The sequence below is a fragment of the Acinonyx jubatus genome, chromosome E1, assembly GCF_027475565.1.
Source record: "Acinonyx jubatus isolate Ajub_Pintada_27869175 chromosome E1, VMU_Ajub_asm_v1.0, whole genome shotgun sequence".
In the NCBI taxonomy this organism is placed as follows: domain Eukaryota; kingdom Metazoa; phylum Chordata; class Mammalia; order Carnivora; family Felidae; genus Acinonyx; species Acinonyx jubatus.
This window is the reverse complement of record NC_069397.1, coordinates 34,465,004-34,481,740: the sequence shown is the minus strand read 5'-3', so window position 1 is coordinate 34,481,740 and position 16,737 is coordinate 34,465,004. Positions and strand designations below refer to the sequence as shown.

At 49.5% G+C, this 16,737-nt stretch overlaps 1 protein-coding gene and 1 non-coding gene across 2 annotated transcripts in view; both read left to right on the top strand.

Moving 5' to 3' along the window:
* The first annotated feature begins 2,051 nt into the window (after positions 1 to 2,051).
* The window catches only part of ACSF2 (acyl-CoA synthetase family member 2), a 34,732-nt gene continuing 20,046 nt past the window's right edge, over positions 2,052 to 16,737 (top strand). Inside the window, exon 1 of the mRNA XM_027034059.2 lies at positions 2,052 to 2,179. Coding sequence (XP_026889860.1) covers positions 2,052 to 2,179 — 128 coding nt within the window. The remainder of the gene's footprint in view (positions 2,180 to 16,737) is intronic.
* On the top strand, positions 9,117 to 9,202 carry TRNAQ-UUG (transfer RNA glutamine (anticodon UUG)). The gene has a single exon. It is a non-coding gene; the product is annotated as a tRNA-Gln (tRNA).

The following is a 16,737-nucleotide window of genomic DNA, read 5'->3' as shown; positions in this document are numbered from 1 at the left end:
ACTCAACTGGGAGCCCAACTTGGGGCTCAACGCAGAGTTCAACCTCACCACCCTGGGATCATGACCTAAGCCGAAATCAAGAGACGTTTAACTGACTGAGCCACCCAGGTGCCCCTATTATCTCAATTTTAAACATAACGACTTGAGGCCCGGAGAGGCCCTGTGACTTGTCCAAAGCCACCAAGTGAGTACAGGCTGAGCCCTGGCCTGCACTCACTGTGCTCACCTTGACCTTGGGCAAGTAGCGGAACCTCCCTGGGGCTCGGTTTCTTTTTCTTTCTTCTATTTTTGTAAAGATTTTATTTGTAAGCAATCTCTGCTCCCAGTGTGGGGCTCGAACTTACAACCCCAAGATCAAGAGTCACGTGCGTTAGTAACTGAGCCAGCCAGGCATCTTTCAGTTTCTTCATCCATAACACCAGAGACATATTCCAAGGCATGCCTGTTCCTTGCGGGGTGATTGTGAAGGGAGATAATGTCTCTTAAGAGTATGGCTTGAGGAAGGTATCCTGAAATCGGTGACTGTTATTCCATGGCACTCGTGTCCGGGAAGTCAGGAAAGCCTGCGGATGGAGAGCTGAGGCTGGAGCAAAGTTCGAGGAGGAACCCATCCTTCTCTTGCCCCAGGGCTACCCTCAAACTAGCAAGGTAACTACCAGGACCACACAGCCAGTTACCGGCAGAGCTGATACCCTGGACTTGGGCTATGCCCCGGGGCACTCCGTCCCTGGGCCAGGCTGTCAGAGTTGGAGAGTTAGCGTCATTAGAAAGGTGTGTCCTTGCCAGCTCAACTGGTCATAATTTCTCTGCTCCCCTGTCTTCCTGCCCCATCCCCACACACTCTGAAGTGTGGAGACCGTCCCCCAGGAGCCAGGGTTTCGGGAGGATCTGAGGCCACTCCCATCATGAGGACGGATGCAGCATAGACTCCTCAGGACCTCAGTCGGAGGCCAAGTCCCCAGATAAGGGCAAAGGTCTTCTCAGGCCAGGTCCCACCCCTCACTAACCTTTCTGCGTGGCCCAGATTTTCACTGCTTCCTCTGGGGCAGGAGCGGGGAGGTCACCCTGCCAGGGCCTTTCCCCCATTGCTGTCCTCCTCCTCTGGAGAAAGGGTCGAGACAGTGTGGACCTGGCACTTGTGCCACTCGGGTGCCCGGTGCCGCCTTTCCCAGCCAGGACCGGAGATGGAACAGGTGCGGTGGGCTGAACCTCTGTGCACTGCTGCTTTCCATTCACGCCTTGGACAGGGCACGGAATGGGGCCCTGGGCCCGAGCTGGGGTTGGCAGATGGCGGTGAGAAGCCCAGGTTTCAATCCCTGACGCCACCTTACACGGTGCACTGCGAGCCGGGGCGGGGGGAGTCGAGGCAGAGGCCCAGGGTGGGAGGCTGCCCGTGGGAGAAGGGGGTACCAACTGGTGTCCGTTCTGAAGCTGACTTCTGGCTTCCACCTGGAGTCGACCGAGAGGGGGATCGCCCACGGCACCCTTTGTCCTGGCCACTTCCCTCCCCCCCCCCCCCCCCAGCAACCCACCCCCGTGAGCCCTCTGCTCCAGCTGGCACGCCTCGGGGCGCTTCTCAGAGGCGCCTCTGGCTCGCACCCCGGAGGGGAGCTGGCAGCCTATGACCCGCTCTCTAAACCGGGCTGGGGCGGGGTGGGGGCACGGACGCGTCTGGGCCTCGCCGCCCGGCCCACACTCGCGCCCCGCGGGCTCCCCCTCTACAAAATCAACAAGCTCTTGAGCCCCCAAACTTAGGCCCCCGGTGGTCGGCAGGGGAGCCTGGCCTCGGGCTGTGGCCGGGGCCTTGGGATCCGCAGGGAAACCCGGGCACGTCTTCGAGGTGGGCGGGGAGGGCCGCGGGTCCGAGGGGAAGGTGGCCCCGCGCGCCGCAGCTTCCTCCACGCCTCGCCCCGCCCCCCGCCCGGCGGGACCGAGTCCTCCGCGCCCCATAGGCAGAGGCGACCCTCCCCGCCTCCCCGCCCGCTCCGCGCTCGCCCCGCCTCGGCTCACTTTAAAAGTTTCCTGGGGCCGGGACGCGGGCGCAGAGAGCCATGGCCATCTACCCCTGGGGGCTGCGCCTCGGGAGGCTGTGCGCCGGGAGCCCGGGGGTGCCGGGGACCCGGGCCGTCCTCGCCCGGGCATGGCAGGAAGCGAGACTGCAGGGCGCCCGCCCCCTCAGGTACTCGGCCCCTGGGGGGAGGGGGGGCGGGGGGGGCTGGGGGAGAAGGGGGCGGCACGGGCCCCCGGGAGGGAGGGAGATTGGGGGTTCCTGCAGAGCTTTTCTGGGGGGCCGAGCCCACCCCGGCTGGCAGGCCCGCGGCCGGGCTGCCGCACCTCTGGATGGCACCCGCTGGGGAGCAGGTAGCCCGCGCTCAGCGCCTAGGCAACAGGAAATGCTGGCCTGGCCCGCGCAGACCCGGGCTGCGGCTGGTGGCTGCCAGCGACCCTGCACTGACTCTGAGTTCTGGTCCAGGACTCTAGGTTGTTTCCGGTTCGTGAGCACAGAGGGCCAGGCGTGTGGGCCTTTGGCGATCTAGCCTGAGAAGGAGGGGCAGGGGCAAGGGCTCTGTCTTCAGAACGCCGTCTCCGAGCTGGACCCCCTTTAGGGATAAACTTGGGGGGGGGGCCTTTGGGACCGCTATGCTCAGCCGCGTCCCCACTCCTCCTGCGGTGCTGACAAACACCGGTTTTGCACCTTACCGCCTCCTGGGCCTGTCTGCTCATGTCCTCCGTGCAAAGGTGAGATGGGGGCTGGCAGGTTCCCACTCCTAGTGGCTCCACTGCCTCCAAAGCCGTGTAGGAATTCGTGCCATTTTCCGGTAAGATCGAAGTTTGAGCGCGCGTTGGCTGCTTAAGCAGAGCTGGGCTCCAACTGATGTTATTGGTGGTGGTTGTCTTCAGCACCCAGAAGCGGGAGGCCTGGGCGCCACCGAGCCTGCCCTGCCTCCCAGAAGGGCCAAGAACTAAGTTCGGGGAAGAAGAGGGAAGAGAACAGTGGGACTTCTCCTCTGAGAGAACTGTTTGCTTCACAAAAATCGGATGGGGGCGGAGGGGATTGGAAGGAGAGGCAAATTCCTCTTTGGGCTGAAACTTCAAGATCAAAACCTCTCGCACTTGCTGGTTCCGACAACTAGAAAGCACGCCATGCTCTTAAATGGCTATGCCTAGTTTTCCGGGAAAACCCGGTGGCTCCAGGCTGCTCCGTAGATGGGATTGTGAGGAAAACAGCTGGGTTTTCTCACCGTGCCTCCCTAGGCAAATTCTGTCATCGACACCCCTAGCCTCCAAGCCCCACCTCTGGACTCCTGGGTGCCCTCTTAGGATGTGAGGACCCTATGGAAAGTTACCCCCCAAAGTGTACATGTTTCATGATGCTAAATCAGGCCACTTCTGCTCACATGGCAACATTGCTGACCTTTGATGTTTTTATGTGTAAACAAAGCAGGACCCTTACCTGGTCCAGGCTTACCATCTCAGGGTAGGGGCACCAGGCCTCAGAGAAATTCTGACCCTGCACCTGGAGGAGATCCCTTTGTCCAGAGAGAGAAGGTTTCCTGAGCATTTGGTCTAATTCCTTCCCATCCCTTCCCCGCCTCGTTTTCTGTTGACTATGATGATTTGGCCTAAGTTCACTCCCACTTTCCCCTAAAGAAACCCTCAGGAGTCTCAAGCATTCAATAGATATTGCTGAGTACATACGTCATGTCATGTCAAGCACCTGGTGGGTGCTGTGGATACAGAAGCCAAAAAAAACCCGGACTCCCAGGAATGTGCAGTTTAGTGGGGAAAAAGCTAAGTCAGGTGATCACTACTCAGTGTTCCGGTGTAATGATATGTGGAAAGCTCCTGGAGTTCTATTCTCTGCTCTTCCTAGTTACACATAAAACCTGCTTTTCTGCTGTCCAACCACCACCCACCCAGGCCTATTACTTATCAGATCCCCAGCTTTGCCTGTCAGGAAAGAGCAAGAAGTTTGAAGCCAGACTGCCTTGGGTTACAGTCCTGGCTCCTTCACCTACTCACTGCGTGACCTTGAGTGCATTACCTAACCTCTGAGCCTGGTGAGTGTGTCGTTAATGCTACCAGTCTGGTCCCCGAGACCTTCAAATGACGTCTGGGTAGGAATTCCAACTGACTTAAAAGTGGCAGGGTGGGGGGGCTCAGTGACCTCTTTCTTGCACCTGGTTCTTCCTTCTGCCAGTTGCCAAGATGGTAGTCTCTGCCCAGCCACAAGTCCAGCCCTTGGATCTGCCAGACGCCCCCTGTCCATCAAAATCGGGGTTGTTCAGAGCCTTTTTCCCCAGAAGGAAAGAGGAAGCAGTCCATTGCTCTCCAGATCTCCTGAACCACCAGCTCCCTCCCCTTGTCCACACATCCCTTTCCCCCGAGGAAAATGGATGGGCTAGTCTGGGGCTTCAGGGAGCCTTGGAGGGAAGGTTCCTTGATGAACCTGAGATGAGCAGGTTTCCTCCAGACAGACCTCTAAAGCTGGCCTGGGGCTGCCTGTGGGGCGGTTGCATCTGGGGGCACTCGGAGCTGAGAAAAGCAGAAAGAACATTGACTTACTCCTTTCAGAATTGGGAACGATGTTCAGAGTCGGGGCGCCAGTGACTTGATGCTGGTAGTAGGGCAGAGGGGTACGTGAGCTTCATGGACTACCCTCTAGGGGCATGGCTGTTATCAGGTGGGACCAGTAACAGCAACTATAAAATGCCATCCCTATATGAGGCAGTTGTATTAAGTCAGGAAGTGTTTTGGTTGGAAACCATAATGGTTGAAAAAATTAGACTCTTCCCATAGTTCCCCAAAGATGATTAACAAGTGATCTAGTAATGATTTCCCTACACATTCCACTGGGGATCCTCCATTCTAAATGTAACAATAGAAAATAAACTACGAACTTGGACGTTGTAACCAGTGAGTGGTACACATCAGCTTTGGTTACCCTTTTGGGCCTGGCATGCAGTAGAGGGAGGTGCTATCTACTGTGGAATGTACAGAGAGAGTATAGAGATGAACTTGTTTTCACTGAGTTCTTTTTGCCTAAAAGGGATCTACAGGGGAAGATCATAGACCCCCCTGATTCAAGGCAGAAAGGGTGCTGTTCCTTGGAAGATGCCGATCAAAGCAAGAAACAATCTGATTGGTGGGAACGGGACAGAGGAAGCCTTGCTGGCGAGGCTGAAGTTTGAAATTGATCCCTCCGGCGATAGGGCTGTAGTTCGAAGCATGAAGCCTATATACTCACGTGAAATCTTGCCTGTGCTTGAACTCTTTTGAATCCTGGGTATGAAGCTCTCCTAACACCCCCCACATTTCTATAGGCAGAAACTTTGAAGCCAGGCATATCTGCGTTCAAATGAACCATTTTAGCTGGTTGCTTTGGGATGAAGTTGAACTTGATCTTTCTCATGTGTAAATAATGTTGTCTGAGAGTTAAAGAAGGTCACGTGAAGAAAATTCTTGGGGCACCTGGGTGGCTCAGTTGGCTGAGCCTCCAACTCTTGATTTCGGCTCAGGTCATGATCTTGAGGTCCATGGGTTTGAGCCCCGAGTTGAGCTCTGTGCTGAGTGTGAGAAGCCTGCTTGGGATTCTCTCTCCCCCTCTCTCCCTCTGCCCCTGCCCCCTCCCTCTCTTTCTCTTTCTCTCAAAATAAATTTAAAAACTTAAAAAAAAAAGCAGAGAAAATTCTTAACTCACAGCCTGATGCTAAAGACATCTTCAACCCATTGCACTGATGAGCTCTTATACAAGTAATGTGCTTGGTAACAGTGGGTTAGTGCATTCCTATAATGATCTCAAGGCCCACAGTTCCACAGTTTAGTAACTGTCTGAAGAGTTAAGAGGGAGACAGTTCTGGTAGGGCGACTGCCTAAACCAAGCTGGGCTGCTCGGGGTATATAACAGGCCCATGCTCACACTTTCTCTGTGTGTGTGTGTGTGTGTGTGTGTGTGTGTGTGTGTGTGTGTGGGAGGGGGAGGGGCAGGGGAGGTGTCATATGTTGAGCAAACCAAAGTACAGTACAGGATGTAATTTCATGTCTTGAGTAGGCCTTGCTAGGGGAGTGTCCTAATAAATGACGGGTACCAATAATTCTGCCAGGTGCCTCTCCCTACATAAATAAACGAGTTGTGTCTCCAGCTCACAAATCCTGTTTTGTGGACCTTGCTGGCGTGTGTGTGTTTCTCAGTTTGGGAGTTCGATGACAGGAGAGCAGGTCCCAGCCCTGTCATTTCCAACTCAGTATCGTGTTGGACAAGCCACTCTATCTCCCTGCACCTTTTTGTAAAATAGGCCACTTGGACAAGAAGCACTCTACATTTCTGGAGACATTCCGTGATTCCTAAGGAGGCTCGGCTTTGAGCCCAGTCCCCTAATTCAAGAGGGCTGTGGGTGAAGTGGGAACCCTAGTGAATTCCTCCTAACCTCCTGACACTCTGTGACTCTCTCTGGTCCTCCAAGTGAACAGAAAACATTGAGGGTTTTGTTAGATATCTAACGTCGTAAGCTCGCCTCGTCTGTACCTCGGTGACCCCATCAAGGAGCAAGTGTTCTGAATCAGCCCCCACTCTGTACAAGTGACCCAGGGGAAGACTTACAGTACGAATGCCTCACATACAGTACGTAAGCTTCACAGACTTACAGCATGAAGCCGAGAATTTCAGGCTTTCAGAAACATCTTCTTGGGTTTGCTAGAGTCAAATAATAACTTCCTGCCTGTTTCTATATACGTGTAAACACACACGTGCCAGTGGTTTTAGTCAAGATACTAAAAATGGAAGCTTCCACCAATACAGGGTATCTTGCTCACATCTTTTTTTTTTAACGTTTATTTATTTTTGAGACAGAGAGACAGAGCATGAACGGGGGAGGGTCAGAGAGAGGGAGACACAGAATCTGAAACAGGCTCCAGGCTCTGAGCTGTCAGCACAGAGCCCGACGTGGGGCTCGAACTCATGAGCCGCAAGATCATGACCTGAGCCAAAGTCAGATGCTCAACCGACTGAGCCACCCAGGCGCCCCTCTTGCTCACATCTTTATTGTAGCTCACACCACTCTGGAGTTCTTTTTTTTTCTTTTTTAATTTTTTTTTTAATGTTTATTCATTTTTTGAGAGAGAGCACGAGCAGGAAAGGGGCAGAGAGAGGGAGACACAGAATCCAAAGCAGGCTCCAGGCTCTGAGCTTTCAGCACAGAGCCCGACGCGGGGCTCGAACTCCCGAGCTGTGAGATTGTGACCTGAGCCGAAGTTGGACGTTCAGCCGACTGAGCCACCCAGGCGCCCCTGCCACTCTGGAGTTCTTTGTAGTCTGTGTCCTTTGTAAGCTGTAGACCCCTTCGGGAAGGTTATATTGGGTGGCGGAAAAATCAGGCAGCTTTGTGGTATAATCACAATGCACAAACTTTGTACAGTTTGACGCACTTTAACAAATGTGTGTATATACTCAACCCCCCAAGATACAGGACTTGCCTATCACTGTAAAACAGTGCTCTTCAATCGATATATGAGCCCCATGTGGACTTTTAAATTTTCTAGTAGCCATATCAACAAGATAATGAGAAATATGTGACATTAATTTTAATGGTGTATTTTCTGTAACTTAGTATAGCCAAAATGTCATTTCAGCAGGTAACCAACCTTTTAAAACTTTCTCGTAAAATGTTTTACCTTTTTTTAAAAAGAAAGTCTTTCAAATCTGTTGTATATTAAACATTTTTTTTAATGTTTATTTATTTTTTGAGAGACAGAGCATGAGCAGGGGAGCGGCAGAGAGAGAGAGAGGGGACACAGACTCTGAAGCAGGCTCCAGGCTCTGAGCTGTCAGCACAGAGCCCGACGCGGGGCTCGAACCCATGAACTGTGAGGTCATGACCTGAGCCACTCAGGTGCCCCTCAATCTGATGTATACTTAACACTTACAGAACACCTTCATTCACACTAGCCACATTTTAAGTGTTCCACAGCCACATGTGACTAGCAGTTACCGTATAGACAGCATAGCTCTAGAACTTTCTCTCTGCTCATTTCCAGTCAATCTCCTTCCCTCACCAGAGGCTACCACTGTTCTGATTTCTAATCGCCATAGGTTAATTTGGCCTATTCTTGAATCTTAGAGTATATGCTCCTGTGTCTGCCTTCTTTTGCTCAAAAACCAAGGGGTGCTTTTGGGAGGAGGGACCTGTTAACCTTGACAAAAAATCTTGAAAATGTGTGTATTATGCATTGAACAGCTTAAATAGTCAGCTTTCCTTGATAACCCTAGGGAAACAGACATGATCTCATCTGCCCTATATTTTACCTCTTGGGTGTGACAACAGAAAGGCAAACTGAGAAATGGGGACTCAGATGTGTCCCAGCAGAGAGTGGTGGGGACACTATGGCTTCTGGACCCACTGAACTGGTTATACCTTGTGGTCCCCAATATTATGTAATCTAAGTTAACCTTTTTATTTTGAGATAATTATACATTCACATGCAGTTGTAAGAAATAGTGCAAATGGGGGCACCGGGGTGGCTCAGTCGGTTAAGCGTCTGACTTCGGCTCAGGTCATGATCTCGCGGTGCGTGAGTTCGAGCCCCGCGTCGGGCTCTGTGCTGACAGCTCAGAGCCTGGAGCCTGCTTCGGATTCTGTGTCTCCCTCTCTCTCTGCCCTTCCCATGCTCATGCTCTGTCTCCATCTCTGTCTCTCAATAATAAATAAACATTAAAAAAAAAAAAAAAGAAAAAATAAATAGTGCAAACAGATCCCATATACCCTTTAGTCAGTTTCCCCTAATTGTAACCTTTTGCAAAGCTAGTACAACATCACAGCCAGGATGCTGACATTGATATAGTCAAGATACAGAACATTTCCATCTGCACAAGGATCTTTTCATAGCCACACCCAATTCTCTTCCACTTCCAGCCCCTGCTTAATCTCTAGCAATCTGGTATTGGTTCTCAATTTACGTGATTGTGTAATTTCAAGGTATTATGTAGATAGAGTCATACCATATGCTACCTTTTGATACTGATTTTTTCACTCCACATAATTCTCTGGAGATTCATCCAGGTTTCTTTGCGTACCAATAGTTCCTTTCTTTGTATTGCTAAAGAGTAGTCCTTAAGGGGCGCCCGGTTGGCTCAGTGGGTTGAGCATCTGACTTTGGCTCAGATCGTGATTGCACAGGTTCGTGAGTTTGAGCCCCACATCGGGCTCTCTGCTCTCAGCCCGGAGCCCACTTGAGATCCTCTGTCCCTCTCTCTCTTTGCACCGCCCCCCACTTGCATGCCCGCGTGGTCGCTCTCTCTCTCTTTCAAAAATCAATAAAACATTAAAAAAGAAGAACATTCCTTGATATGAATGTTACAGTTGGCTTACCCACTCACCACTGAAAGACATTTGGATTGTTTCCAGTTTTTTCAAATAAGGCTGCTATAAGCATTTGTGTACGGATTTTTGGGTGAACATAAACCTTTGTTTCCCTGGGAGTAGAATTCTTTACCTGGGATAATTGCCCCTAATGTGTAATTGCTGGCTCGTATGGTAGTTGCATGTTTGGTTTTAAAGAAACTGTCTGGGGGCGCCTGGGTGGCGCAGTCGGTTAAGCGTCCGACTTCAGCCAGGTCACGATCTCGCGGTCCGTGAGTTTGAGCCCCGCGTCGGGCTCTGGGCTGATGGCTCAGAGCCTGGAGCCTGTTTCTGATTCTGTGTCTCCCTCTCTCTCTGACCCTCCCCCGTTCATGCTCTGTCTCTCTCTGTCCCAAAAATAAATAAACGTTGAAAAAAAAAATTAAAAAAACAAAGAAACTGTCTGTTTTCCAGGATGCCCATTACCATTTAATGATGCCACCAACCGTGTGTGAGTGATCAGCATCCTCGCCAGCATTTGCTATGGTCACTATTGTTTATTTTTGCCATTCTGATAGGTATGTCATGATATGGCAGCTCTAATATGAATTTCCCTAATGGCCAATGGTGTCGAATATCTTTCCATGTGCTTTATTTGCCATTTGTATGTTCTCTTTGGCAAAATGTCTCTCTGTGTCTTTTGCCCATTTTGTAGTTGGATTATTTTTAACCATTGAGTTTTCAGTATGCCTTATGTATTCTAGATACTTGTTCTTTGTCAGATACGTGTTTTCGTGAATATTTTCTCCCACCCTGGAGCTCATCTTTTTATCTTTTTTTTTTTTTTTTTACATTTATTTATTTTTGAGAAACAGAGTGAGACAGAGCGTGAGCGGGGGAGGGGCAATGAGAGAAGGAGACACAGAATCCGAAGCAGGCTCCAGGTTCTGAGCAAGCTGTCAACACAGAGCCTGATGCGGGGCTCGAACCCACGAACTGTGAGATCATGACCTGAGCCGAAGTCGGACGCTCAACCGACTGAGCCACCCAGGCGCCCCTCATCTTTTTATCTTCTTTTTTTTATGTTTATTTATTAATTTTGAGAGAGAGAGAGAGTGAGAGGGTGCATGAGAGGGGCAGAGAGAGAGGGAGAGAGAGAGTATCCCAAGCAGGCTCCGCACTGTCAGCGGAGAGCCTAACGTGGGGCTCGATCGCACAAACCGTGAGATCATGACCTGAGCCAAAATCAAGAGTCGGATGCTTGAGCCACCCAGACGCCCCCTCATCGTTCCATCTTCTTAACCAAAATTTAATTTTGATGGGGCCCAGTTATCAATTTGATGGATCATGCTTGTGGTATCGAGCCTATAAACTTTTTGCCTAGCCCTAGATCCTGAAGATTTTCTTCCATGTTTTTTAAGTTTTATGTTTTACATGTAAGACTGATTTTGTCTGAGGTTTTTTTTTATTTTTTTTATTAGAGACTTAAGTAAAAATTCCTTTTTTTTTTCTTTCTTGCCGAGACCCTTTTAACATCAGTCATTCTGTGCTATCAATTAAGAAAACGACCATTCAGTCATGGTCTTGTTTGGATTTTGTCACAGCAGCACCGTCCTTTTCTTGAACAAAGCTGTGTGTTGTCGCTGCCGTAAATGTGTCGCCCATCTACGCAGATACATGACAACTAGAACTTTATTTCAGGGTGAAACAGCTATTACAGGCTCCACGTGGTCCCCTCCTGCCCAGGCATCTGCTGTCTCTACTCCCGTATCGAGTGCCACTCCCAGGTCAACCAGCAGCCTGGTGTCTTTGTACAACTTAGGGGGAGGACGGGACACAGCCCCATGGTGGGATCAGTGTGTCGTCCAGGGGCATGAATCTTGGGGTCGTATCCAAGCGGGATAGGAGAAGAGGAGAATCTGCCTCTTCTCTGCCACGAACTAGGAGGCACTTTTAGCTACAACTGTGCCTCCCACAAGAGTGAGTGTGTTGACTGAGGACTGAGGCTTGCCCGTGAGTACGGCACGTGAACTTCATGCACAGACTGGGGCTCTTTCTCTTTCATTAACGGTGGTCTTGCCCTGGCCCTTCACGTGACAGGGCCGGTGCGTCTCACGCCTTCCACGCCAGGAAGTTGCTCCGTCTTTTGAACGTTTTAGGTGCCCCTCCCTTCTGGGGAGTTTATCAACCTCTGGTATTCTCCTTAAATATTTCATATAGAAAAAAAAGAAAATTAACCACGATCACAAGCTAAAAAAGAAACACCTGTGTACCTACCACTCCAAATGAACATAGAGCTATGCCTGGTAAAGAAATTTATAAATGAAAGAAATAAAACGTTATGGATCAAGTTCAAGTCCCTTTCGTAGCCGTCCTCCAACCCGTCCATCATTGAGAGCTATAGTTCGAATGCATGTCGTGTTGGAGTGAGTTTTTTGCTTTTAATATGTCTCTGAATCCATAAACAGTATATTGTATCCCGTGGAAAGCACTTTGAATCGTATCAAGCCGGTAATCAGTGCTTTCAGTTTCCCTATTTTTTGTTTTCATAAACAGTGCTTAGGCTTTTATAATTTCAGCACAAGCTGCACCAGAGTGCCATTCTTTTTTTCTCTCAACAGTAGGTTTCTAAGATCTATTTACACGAATGCTATAGATCTGGATTATTCTTTTTCCATTTTATGACTGTGCCTCTAGCAGTGCAATTGCTCTATTAAAGGGTGGGTATTTCCAGCTTTTCTGGAAATAGCCCTGGAGAGGCTTTGCTGCTGTGACCACCAGAAGAAACCCCGAGTCCCGTGTGCACGCATTCTTGCAAATGCTTTGTATTGCCTAATGAACATTGAAATGCTTGCCCCTCCAGAAAGGGCCCAAGCATATCTCACTGTGGTCTGAATGGACCTTTCCCTGATTAGCAGGGAGATCGGACTCTTTTGAAATGTCTTCTGTGAATCTCTATTCATAATCTTTGCCCATTTCTTACGTTGGGTTCCTTGTCCTTATTGATGCGTGAGTTTGTTTTAAATACAAGCGAAATATGAATCCTTGGTCTCGCACGTGTAGAATGAAATTTGTAAACCCAGGCAGTTACTTGTCTTTTAGCTTTGTTGATGATTTATGTTTTTCTTAGGGCCCGGGGACCAACCAGCCTGGGATCAAATGCCTGTGGCGGGGGAAGGGCAGAGGCCAGTCCATGACTTGGAACCAAAACAGTCTGTTGCTTTCAATTTCGTTTCTAAAGCCTTCTTGCTGGTGGCTGGCATGGCACCTTGCCCAGGGGAGCAGTGGCCTGCCTCCGCATGGGGTGTATTCCTGCATTTCCCGGGGGGCCCTCGCATCCAGCCACCCTCCCTGCCTGGTGGCTTCTGAAAGGATTAAGAGCTTTGGCCTAAGTAATGTCAACCCCCAGCAAGGGCAGGATCCACCTGCAAGCCTCTGGCCCCTGTCCCGAGCGCCTCCTCCCAGCAGGTAATGTGTAGCAAGAGTCAAAAGAGTTTCTAATCCAAGCAGACAGTACAGACCTGTTTTCTCAGGTGTCATGACGGTCCCTGCCTCCCTTGACTCCTTCCAGGCTCAGTTCTGCCCCTGTCAGGACTGTGGGATGCTTCGCGCCCATGGTGGCCTCCAGCCCTGACTTTAGCCGCCAGCCCTGGAATGTCCAGAATGCCACGGGACCTCCCCAAACCAGCCAGCCCCCTCTTTTCAGTCTAGGTCCTGCTGGAAGGCCAGGCCGGACCGGGCAGGGCCAGCACTGGGGCACAAGGCTTACCATCTTGGTGTAATGGGGGAACTGGCTATGCAGTTAGGGGGCAAAGCCACTGTGGTTGGTGCTAGGAGAGGTGAGCCGGAACATGAGAACGGGACAATGAGATCAGAGGCGTGAAGGTAAATCAGTTTCCACAAGTAAATCCCAGAAAAAGACCAGTGTGTGCTGAAGGTCTGGGAGGTAGGGGCCGAGTGGAGATATTTCTCAATGGGCTGGTGGCATTCCTAGGGCCCCATCAGCCTCAGGTTTGCTGCTCCAGACCCCATAGGGGCCCCCAGAGGAGGCTGTGGAGAGGCTGCAGTTTAAAGAGCAATACACATAGAAAGGGATCCAAAGTTGCCACCCACCGGATTTGGAACCCTAAGAAAACCAACCTCTTTCTTCTTCATTAATAAAAAAGAATAATCCTTGTTATAGATGGTGCAAGACTGATGTTCATGTAACACACATGGGGAAGCCCACTTTTAGCCATAAATTCACTTTGTATTGTATGGAGGCCTTGGAAGTCCTGGGTTTGAATCCCAGCCTGGTTACTCATTGGCATTTCTTTGGGCTTCATTCCCATGTGAAAGTAGGTATGAATCTTGCCTCCGGGAGCAGTTAAGAAGATTATAAGAGATCAAACATAATGGACTATTTAGAAGAGAACCAGCATGAGGACACATCAGTAAATGTCTGTTCACATTATTCTGAAATGTGCTTTTTCACCTAAAATGTATTAGACATTTTCCATATCATTAAATATAGAATGTCTTCATTTTTTTTTTAATGGCATAGGTTTCCATTATACAGATGCCCCATGATGTGCTGATCTAATCCCTTACTTATAGAAATAAAGTGTTTTTCTCAATTCTTTGCTAAGCAGCAAATAATCATACTTTTAGGCATTTGCTAGTTTGTCGTTGTTATTGTTGCTTGTTTTTTAGGATATATTCCTAAAAGTAGAAAGGCTGGCCGAAGGGCATGCGTATTCAAATGTTAACAGATAGTACTAAATCAGAAGGGATTCAGATTTGGGGGTCCTGAAGTTTATACAACTTTGGATGCCTTTATAAAAACCAAATTGAATGCAAATTGACTATTAACATAAGAAAAGAATTTGCTACACAGGAATTGCTGGGGCCTTGAATATTCAGGTCCTCATGAGATTTCTTATGCTGTTTGCCAGAAATGCTGACATATAAATGCTTCTTTTTTTCTTAAGTTTATTTATTTATTGGGGGGTGGGCGGGGTTAGGGGCAGAGGGAGAGGGAGACAGAATCCCAAGCAGGCTCCGAGCTGTCAGCACAGAGCCCATCATGGGGCTTGATCTCACCAACCATGGGATCATGACCTGAACCAAAATCAGGAGTCAGACATTTAACCAACTGAGCCACCCGGGCACGCCAACATATAAATGTTTCTTAATTTGCAATCAGCCTCCCTCTTGAGTTTCCAGGAAGTTCCGGCTCTGGGAGGTGGGGCGGGGGGGGGGGGTGGGGTGGGGTCCTGACGCATAAGCAGCATCATGGCTGCTGTCTTCACTGCCCTGTTAAAATCTTGTACCAATTTACACTTAGGCCCATTTCTTCACATCCTTGCCAACAGTCTGTGTCATCAGTCATTCTTGTTTTTATGTTGAGATTAATAGCCATGTTATTAATCTTCTCTAATTGGGGAGCTTTATTTTGGCAATATTGAGGGCAGTGTTGTAATCTGTGGGCTCTCTGCTGAGTCCTTCTCCCTGTCCTGGGATAAGCTCACATAATGGTTGCACAAAGCCGAGGATGCCACAGACTGGGTATCCAGGGGTACCCTGAACTCTCATTGAGCTGAAAATGCTTTCCATTGTTGCCTGTGGGGACTCTTTGGCAAGAACACCTTGTGGGGAATTTTGAAATTAGACTTAGACTCCTCTAGAAAGACAGCACTCTTTGCTTTGGGCAGAGGATTACTGATTTGTTACATTTTCCCCTGTAACGACTTTTCATTTATTACAGAATCAGACAGACTGAATCACTTTCAAGATATGTACATATATACATACATATATACACACATACATATATACATACATACATACATACACGTATATATGATTTTTGGGAGAACAGCTTTTTGGGTCCGGTGCTGCCATAACCCAGACGAATGGCTGAAAAGACCGAATTTGAAATACCAGCTGCTAAAGTGTCGGGGAGTACGTCTCTCCCTCCATACATGCCCTGTCTCTCTTTGCACATACATGCATGTGCCACACCACACACACACGCATCACACACGCATGCACCACACCACACCCACGCACACGCACACGCACACACCTCACAGTTCTTGGCACCACTTGAAAATAAGTTGCAGACGTTGTGACATCAGTATTTCCCACCTTTGCTGATCTCTTGGGAAACAAGTGCCTCACGGTTGTTTTGCCCTGACTTGGGCAACATAGCGGACATCTTTCCCTATGCCCGCCCGCCACTCGTCGACTTCTTCCCCGAGTCTGTGGCCCATTGCGTTTTGTGGGTCGACGCCGCTTGGTCTGTTTTTGCGGAAAGCGGTTTGCGATCAAATGATGAGGCCGTTTTCATCAACTTTTACTGCAGCATTTGGACAAGTCGCTTAACTTCTCCCTCGATTTCTCCATTTGTAAGACAGGGACAAAAGCACTTGGGACGATTTCCCCCCCCCCCTGAGAAAACCCACATGACGGCCTTGCAGGGGAGATGCTGAACGTTCTCTTCCTGCCTTCCGGTCACCCCCCTGCAGGAGATTCACCCACCTCCGCCCTTCCTCACGGACAGCGCCCACCTCTTCCGTGAATCAGGACCCTCACACTCCCGACTTGTCACTAAACGTCTCTACAGACGTCCCTGGATATTACATTGTAAAGCAGATAGCTATCCGGTGGTTCTGGCTTCCTGCTGGAGCAGTATTCCACAGCCTTTGCATCCAGTAAGCGACCTTCTGAACAGCAAGCAATGTGTCACGAGCTGCTCTGTGCTCTTGAACCTGGAGAACATGCGGCCGTGTGGGTCACGGGGTGGTTGGCCCAGGAGCCCCAGTGTATCAAGAACGGCACAGAGGACACCTAAACTGCTTTACCATCTACTGGGGTTCTCAGGGCGGAAGATCCTGCCGCGTTCAAAACAGAGATTCTCTCTTTGCTGGAGTAATTTCTAGAACAGAGATCATGTGTCAGCTTGACTTGCCCAGCATTTTCTGTTAATGTATGGATGGGTTTTGCACGTGCTGCTTTTATTTTTATGACAAAATGGTAAAGAGATGCCATAGTCTGCCACTAAATTTAGTTTATGAAGCACGAGGATAACAATACTACCAGCTTTAGCCCTAGGAGAGCTTTCTTTCAAACTTTGTATTGAAGTATACCACAGATTCAGAAAAGTACACATGTTTGAAGCACTCCCTTTAGCGAATTTTCTATGAACTCTACACACCCGTATAACCAACACCCATTTGGCCGCTCTCCTGATTTCCAGCAGCTTAGATTAGCTTTGCCTGTTTTGTGCCTATACGTGGAATCCAGGGCACGTGGGTGGTTCAGTGAGTTAAGCCACCGACTCTTGATTTCTAGCTCAGGTCGCAATCTCACAGTTTGTGAGTTCAAGTTCCCAGTGGGGCTCCGTGCTGCCAGTGCAGAG